Raw genomic sequence first — 8052 nt, 5'->3', positions numbered from 1 at the left:
ATACCTTGATACCTACAATAGCAATCAATGACCAACAATATTCTAGTCTTCTCGTAGCCATGGTTTGCAACCTAGGCAGGCACTCTCAGGCATGTGTTTGCGACCAAGGTGCCAAGCAGCCCGTCTTACATGTTTTTTTTTTTTTCCTGGTATTCAATTTCTAAAAAAATAAAAAAATAAAAAATATTTGTACTTACCAACCGGAATACTTTTGTCTATTCACATGCCTATGGACGCTTTTTTATATTTATTATAAGAGAGATTCTCTAGTACGCCCGACATACCAGTAAGTCAAGTTTTTTTTTTTAATCGTTAGATATACATACTTTTTAACTTTTACGTAATTTTATACAAATCCTACATACATAAAATTTAACCTGCCAATATATTGGCGCACGGGAGCAGCTCCCTTATTATAAAAGGGATTTTTTTTTTCTTTTCTTTTCTGGAAATACAGGGTGCCCCATAAAGGATCAATAAGAGAAACTTCTCTTTTGGACAGAGCATACACTCACCTCCAGGCTTCTTTCATAAACATAGAGCAGAATGAGAAGGAAAATAAAACTTAGACGTTCACAAAATAATCACTTATTAGCTGAACATCAGTCCACCAATTAACATAAACAATACTTTCACATCTCCTTTTCTCTCCGAACAATCTTACCCTTTAATATTTACACGTCTCTTAAATCACAATTGGAAGCTACCTTGCATAAAATTGAAGGTTTCTTATTTTTATTTGCAAATAAAAACTTGTCTCCGCTTTACTTCAATTAAATAAATGCGTGTGCATGCTCACAAGCTCACAACGCAAAGAATGATCTAACTCTTACCTACTACATATAGAACAGAGCATTAGAAGTTCATGCTGCTGCAGACCGTTGATCATGGTCTTCCAGATTCAGAGCTTGAAGAAGCTTTGGCCACGATTCTGGGATTCCTCCGGGAAGATCAAATTCCAACAATTTCCCGCGACTACGGTAGAACTCCTCCAACGGTTGACTCTGTCAAAACAAGTCAATTTAGAAGTCAAACTTGTTGCTTTCACGGTAAAATATCTCCATAAAAGTATCACAAACAACTCAATTAACTGGCCCAGTAACAGTATGATAGCCTTTTCATGCACTTTAGGTGGACTTAACTTCAGAGTCAAACTAGACAGAATGCAGCATGGTACCAAAAATGTGCTCTCCCTCATGAGGAGTATTCTAATTTCGCCATGTACAATAGGTTTCTCATTCCGACAATATATAACTTCCTAAATTTCATCTAGAAAGTGGATATTTTTTTCGCTGAAATGTGAATAAAATCTCATAGATAACGGAGGAATACCATCTCATTATATACACGGAGTCGTTCCTTAACAACTTCTTCTGTGTCGTCAGAACGTGTGATAAGCTTCGATGCACAATGAGGAGGCGGATCTAGTGGAGGCATGTATATGCCAGGCTTCCCATCCTCCCCTTTAATATCAATGCAAGCAATGTTAAAGTTTCCACCACATTCACTACAAATCCGTCGTCCCAGGCACTTTGCAAGCAAAGCATCTTCTCGAAGTTTTAGATTAATCACCAAGTCTATATCTATCACTCCCTCTAAAATTTCCTGCAAAAAATAACAACAATAATAATAAACTTACTACCATTAAAGCGGTTGTCTAAAAATTAATACTCTACTCGTAGCTATCATCAAAGTAATGCTAAAGTATCACGACCATCTTTTGGCAACATAATCAAAGGCCCAACAAGCTGACAAAGCCAAGCCAACCCAACAAATGCCTACTGGAGCTATTCTAGGAGAAACTCCCAATCTGGTTCATTCAAGTTTCTGCAAGTCACATATGCAGGGAAACAAACGTAACGTGTGTTTCATAATTGCCTGTGAACACATATCTAATTATGTTCCAAAACTTTTAGATTAGGTGATAACTCTACAAACTAGTTAACTAACATCTCATTAGTCCCTATCCTAACTGAAAGGGATGTTGATGGGAAACCAAGCTACTTATGATTAACTGCTACAATCAGTTTAACCATGCCAATAGAAGCTAGTACCTAACGCACTTCAATCTTTCGATCTGCCTTTTCCTTAACAAACTCAGGTCCCCACATCAAATCAGCTAGCATACACAAATCGAGAGAAAACAAACAAGTACACCTGTCTCGCTTACTCATACATTTAATATAAAAACAAAAAAAAAACAAAACAAAAACAAAAAAGAACAAAAAAACAAAACAAAAGGCAAAAACAAAACTCTAATCCTGCAGCCATCAATGTTTTAAGTAACAAACACTTAACATTTTATCAGACGTAGTATCAAATATACATAGCTTTTCCATTGTTTTTCCCAACCCAAAAGAAGTACATACTTACTGCCTGTCTTATAGTTCGAGGGAAACCATCAAGTATGAATCCAGATTCACCCTTTGCCTCACCAGCTTGAAGACGGTTGGACAATAAATCTATCACAATTTCATCTGAAACCAATTTGCCTCGGTTAACAACCTCTGCGAGCTGCAAAAATTTATAGTTGAAAAAATAAAAAAGAAAGGTAATAACCATCCAAACACAAGAAAATCAAGCATATTATACATTTATGGTTTGACAGGCTTGTCTTCAGACCATCCTATACTGTAACATATAAAACTAGGACGTGTAACATGTTATTTATTATCCTGTAATTATAATTTCTTTACAAAATAAAATAATGTTACACCCTTTATTCCTCCACCAGAGGCAGAGCTACATTGTTCTAATTTTGCCCCTCCAAAACTTTTTTAACTATTTTTCTTACTATTTGCCCTCCTAAAATTTTACAAATTGTAATATTGAGGTGGAATTATACAAAACATTTCACTTCAAGTTTGACTTTTAATTTTTGGAGTAAATTTATCTAAGGTCCCTCAATTTTTTTCTCTCTCTAAAATTAGTCCATGTAGTCAAATTTGTCTCATAAATAGTCCCTCAATTGAAAAAGTGTCTTATAAATAGTCCCTCTGTTAAAATTTTAGATGGAATCTGTTAAATTGGATGGTGGTTATGATTTTTAGGTTATTTTATTTTACACTTTTGTCTTATTTGAGATCTCTAAGTTTGCGTTAGGTATGAGGGTTCAAATTAGGGTGGTTTTAGTTTTAGAACTAAAACCATGATTTATGGTTTGAACGTCCAAACCATAGTTCTAAAACCGGAATTAGAACCAGAGATTTGAACCATCCAAAATCAAGGGGGGAGGTGGTGGTTTTATTATTTAGGGTGGTTTTAGTTTAAAACATCACATCGTGATTCAAACCTTGAACCAGAACCATCCAAACTAAACACTGATTTTCAAGAACCATTTTTTACTTTTTACAAACAAACAAAGGTTTGAACCAGAATCATGATTCCGGTTCTAGAACCCTCATACCACGCAACCTAAATATTTTTTACTTCTCCAAAATTGGCTATTAATATTTTTCTCTACAATTAATCTCTAAATTGTTATTTTTGTTGTTTGAATCAAATTTTATCCAAGTAAAGTTACGTTTTTAAAAGGATGCAACAACTCTTACACAATTAAGATAATTATTCTGAAAATTATTATTATTGTTTCAATTGTACAAGCATTATATAGTGTGTGTGTGGGTGTGTGTGTATATATATATATATATACACACACACACACACTTACCTCTTTTCTCATGAACTTATATCAGTGTACGTAATTAGGTTTTCCTTTTGTTTCGAAACTTCTGTTGCTCCATGTATTGTGCATTATGGTGGTCTTCTTCTTCTTCTTTTTTTTTTTTTTTTTGGTAAATGCATTATGGTCAAATTAAGGTATGGCCGCTTATTAATTATATCAAGTATTAACATAGAAGAATTTACTGACAAAGAGGGAGGCATTCTTTTGTAGTGCCTTTTTTTTTCAATTGATAAGAATAAAGTGAAGGTGGAAATATCCATAAAACTAGAAAAAAAAAAATTCAATGATAATAGTCCCTCACAATATTCCAACGTTAAGAAGGAAGAGTTTAAATTCTATCTACTTCATGAAAAATAGTTTAGCTATTTCATAACATAAAAAAATAAATAACTAAAAGCAAAAAAGAAAAGAAATAACCCAAAAAGCATAACTACCATCCAAAAATTTAAGGGACTATTTATGAGACTTTTTTAGTTCAGGAATTTTTTATGAGACAAATTCAACTACAAGGACTAATTCTAGAGAGAGACAAAAATTCAGGGACCTCTGGGACCTCTCATGAATTTATCCTTATTTTTAAATATAGTCATATCTCAAACTTAAACTCCAAATAAACCAAAAACCAATTATAGTAGTACTATGTAAACTTATATTTTTGGGACTTTAAAATTTAAAAATTACACGCTTAGTTCATTCATAAGAAGAACAAAACACATAATAATAATAATAATAAAATGAAGACAAAAAAGAGAGACAAAAGTTAAGAAAATATAGTTACGTTGTAATTTTAACACAAAATTTTGGCTCCACCACGCCATCCGAAACAATTTCCTGGCTCTGCCACTGTCATCCTCCTTACATGTAGGACCAGACTTTATGAAGTACTTAAGCCTTTGCCTATAATATAATGTATCTAACTATGTATATACAATTTTTAACAAATGTAACTATGTATATACAATTTTTAACGAACTGAAGCCAATGAAGTACTTCATTTTCTCTCTCTAAGCAATAAGCAGGGGCCAATGTAAAAGAAGATACATTCCGTCGTTTACTTTTGCTTTCTTGTCCGTGAAGAAAGAAAAAAGCTCCAAAAAAAAAAAAAAAAAAAAAAAAAAAAAAAAACCCAAAAAAAAAAAAAAAAAAAAAAACAAGAACAAAAACGCCAAAAATGACAAATTCAGTTGAAAGTGAGAAATTGAAAGAATCTGAAGATCGAAGAAAAGGAAGAAATCGAGTTAAAAACTAATAATTAAAGTCAAGAAAAGTTTCTTTAGTCCTTACAAGCTAGATATCACCAAAACGAAGAAATTAAATTGAAGAAAGTTTTAGGAGCGATCAGAAGAAAGCAAAATCGAGCCAGAAAAGGATCAAATTCAAAGATAAATTAAAGAAATTAAGCAATAAAGAGGAAACCCTAATTACGGACCTTGGGAGCGAGAGGACCAGAAGAGGCGAGCTCCTCGCGAATGAGATCACCGGTGGCGATGTGGAGGACGCCTAGGAGATTGGAGAGGCGGGAGGCGTAGGTTCCCTTGCCGACGCCCGGGCAGCCGAGGAACACCCAATGGACGTCGTTTCTCCCGTTGGGCTTTCGCCGGAGAGGAACGCCGTTCGCCGGTTTTTGCAGGTTAACTCCAGAGTCAACGAAAGAAGAAGAAGAAGAAGAAGAAGAAGAAGAACTGAGGTACCGAACAAGAGAAAATACCAGGGAATTTGAGGAAGAAGAAGAAGAAGAAGAAGGTCGCAAAGCGCGGAAGCTAACCCTCAACGCCGCCATTGGAGTCTGAGTTTAATTTGATCAAGCTTTTTTTTTTCTCCTTTTAGCGTGTCGCTCCTTCAATCGAGGAGGAGATTTTTGTAACAATTTTTTTAAATAATTAGAGTTTCGTTAATTATGTTAACAATTTATTGTTTATATTTTTTTGCGTCTAAAAACGAGCCACGATAACGTGTATTGTTTTTTTTTTTTTTTTTTTTTTTTAGAAGACAATGAATGTGTTTTCTTGTATTTTGCTATTTGAATTTATTCGGGCTTGTTCTTATGCATTTTTTAAATTTTTTGAGTTTAGATCTTAATTTAAGGAGTATTTTAATATGATTTGAGTTTAAAATCTAATTTGAATTTGTGTTTAGATGTTTACATTTGAGTTATGATTTGAATTGAGAAATTATTTATGTTTGTGTTTAGGTGAGTCAAAATTTAAATTTGTATTATGTTTAGTACCTAGATTCGTTCTCTGATTCGAATCATGGTTCGTGATTCGCTACAATATTTTCTCTCATAAAAAATACACGTAAATCAAAAATAATTATAATTCATAAACCAAACGTGATTAAAAATTTTTAATAGGGTATATAGGTAAGTTTTGTTCGTCTTTTTATTGTGCACATAGAAAAAAGAATCATCTTAATCGAAATTAAAACGAAAAAAATTATGATATTTTTAAAAATAAAAAAATATTATTTATTAACTTGAGTTTGAGTTTAAAAATTTCAGTTGAAAGTTTCGAACTTGAATTAAAATTTAAATTAAAACTCAAATTTTATAAAAGAACATGAACTTAAATATAATTATAATTTAGTCCTTTTTTTTTTAAATTTAAGTGCAAAAAGGATGTAACATAGGAAAGTGCAACGTGTTAAAAAAAAAAAAATTTTTACTGCAGGAACTTGTAATCCGTAATTGTCCAATTAAAAATTTGCAACTTACCCTTGAAATTATTCTATATCAGTTGAAAAATTAAATAATTAAGACAACATTTTCTAACGATGACAAAAGATAAATAAATAAAACAATAGTTTCTACGCAAAATTTCTTGAAAGAAAATTCAGCAAAAAAGAAAAATCTATGATGATGATTCTAGAGAGCTTACCGAGATTCTCTTTTTTTCTCTTGTTGGCTGTTACCCTTTTTTTTTTTTTTTTCTTTTTTGCCTTTTAACAGAAAAACAACAAGGGATGGCTGATCGCCTTTTCCACGTGGGCACATGGCGACCAAGTTACGTTGGCCGTGGGCTTGAGGTTTTCTTCCCGTACTCTCCAGTGTGCAAAAGAATCACGTGTCCATAAAGAGTGACACTATATTCTTCACCTCTTCACGTCTAGTCTGTTCATTTTATTAATTTGAGTTTAGAATTTAAATTTTGTTATAATAAAAAATTCTCACAAACAATCACATTTAACTTTTTATTACAATAAAAAATCCTCACATAAAATCACATCTCAACTCGAATTAAAAACTCGAATCAGCGAACTAAATGGGCCCAATTCACAACATAATAAGGCCTCGTTAGTTTTGAATTCAGTTTGCGGATTTGAATTTATAATTTAATTTATTAATTTAAATTAAAATATAATTTTATGTAATAAATTTTAATTGTAATAAAAAAATTAAATGTGATTTTTTATAAAAATTTTTAATTATAATAAAATTGAAATTGATTATTTGAATCGGTGAAATAAACGAGACCTATTTAAATTTTTAATTTAAGTTAAGATGTGAGTTTATATGAGGGCTTTTAACTGTAGCAAAAAAATTAAATGTGACTGTTTTCAAAAACTTTTAACTGTAACAAAATTAGAATTAAAAACTCAAATCAGTAAAATAAACGAGATCTAAAACTTTAGAGACTTTTTCAGGGTAAGACCTCCTTATTATAAATGTCAATTTTTATTTTTTAACTATTAAATTCAATTAAAATCACATTAGATTAAAAAATATAGAAAAAAACAATTTTTAATACAAATTGACGGCTGAAAATAAATAACTACTACTAGAGAAACTCCAACCTTTTAGAAAAACAGTTATAGAAGATGTAAAACATTGTCTTTAATGTTGCTGAAAATCCTTAAAAACTAGAATATTTAGGGTGCGTTTGAAACTCATTTCAAAATGATTTTATTTTTTATATGAAAATGAAAATGAAAACATTTTCAATTTCAGACAGAAATCATTTTTGAAAATGTGTTTGTTAGTTTTATCAAGAGATTATTTTCAATATAAAAAAACTCATTAATGTTTCTCTCTCTTTCTCTCTGCTCAAGAGAGGTAAAAACGAAAACAAAAAATGAAAAACGACTAAAAATCGTTTTTCATTTCTCTCTTATTTTACAATAAATTAAAAAATCATTTTCATTTTCATTTTTTGTCTTTATTACGCCAAACACCGTTTTAAAAACGTTTTCATTTTTTCTTTTTCAAAAAACGTAAAAAACAAAAACGAAATCAATTCTAAACACGGCCTTAAAATTTTCAAGGTTTATGCAAGGAGTACGAGAACATACGATTACCTCTGTTGAAATTCAAGATTTTATGTTAATTTTAGTAGTCAGAATCAAAACTGCTCAAAATTTTAATTACAAAC

General features: G+C 31.3%; 1 protein-coding gene across 1 annotated transcript; it reads right to left on the bottom strand.

The window, feature by feature from the left end:
* Nucleotides 1–572: 572 nt before the first annotated feature.
* On the bottom strand, nt 573–5528 carry LOC21400245 (probable adenylate kinase 6, chloroplastic). Its single transcript, XM_010103189.2, has 4 exons — nt 5115–5528; nt 2374–2514; nt 1333–1605; nt 573–1004 (listed from the first exon to the last, which is right to left on the bottom strand). The coding sequence occupies exons 1-4, from the start codon at nt 5463–5465 to the stop codon at nt 864–866; spliced, it is 906 nt and encodes a 301-aa protein (XP_010101491.1). The 5' UTR covers nt 5466–5528; the 3' UTR covers nt 573–863.
* Between the last annotated feature and the right edge of the window lie 2524 nt (nt 5529–8052).

This window comes from Morus notabilis, unplaced genomic scaffold, assembly GCF_000414095.1.
Source record: "Morus notabilis unplaced genomic scaffold, ASM41409v2 Scaffold365, whole genome shotgun sequence".
Taxonomy (NCBI): domain Eukaryota; kingdom Viridiplantae; phylum Streptophyta; class Magnoliopsida; order Rosales; family Moraceae; genus Morus; species Morus notabilis.
Note: the sequence above shows the minus strand (reverse complement) of the source record. Positions and strands in the feature narration are given on the sequence as shown.

Bases quoted from the DNA above. Each gene is read 5' to 3' on its own strand.
- LOC21400245 (XM_010103189.2), bottom strand. From the start codon at position 5,465: ATGGCGGCGTTGAGGGTTAGCTTCCGCGCTTTGCGACCTTCTTCTTCT. The intron at 2,515-5,114 runs GTCCGTAATTAG...AAATTTTTGCAG, and splicing joins CTGGTCCTCTCGCTCCCAAG to CTCGCAGAGGTTGTTAACCG. The intron at 1,606-2,373 runs GTAAGTATGTAC...TATTTTTTGCAG, and splicing joins CTCGAACTATAAGACAGGCA to GAAATTTTAGAGGGAGTGAT.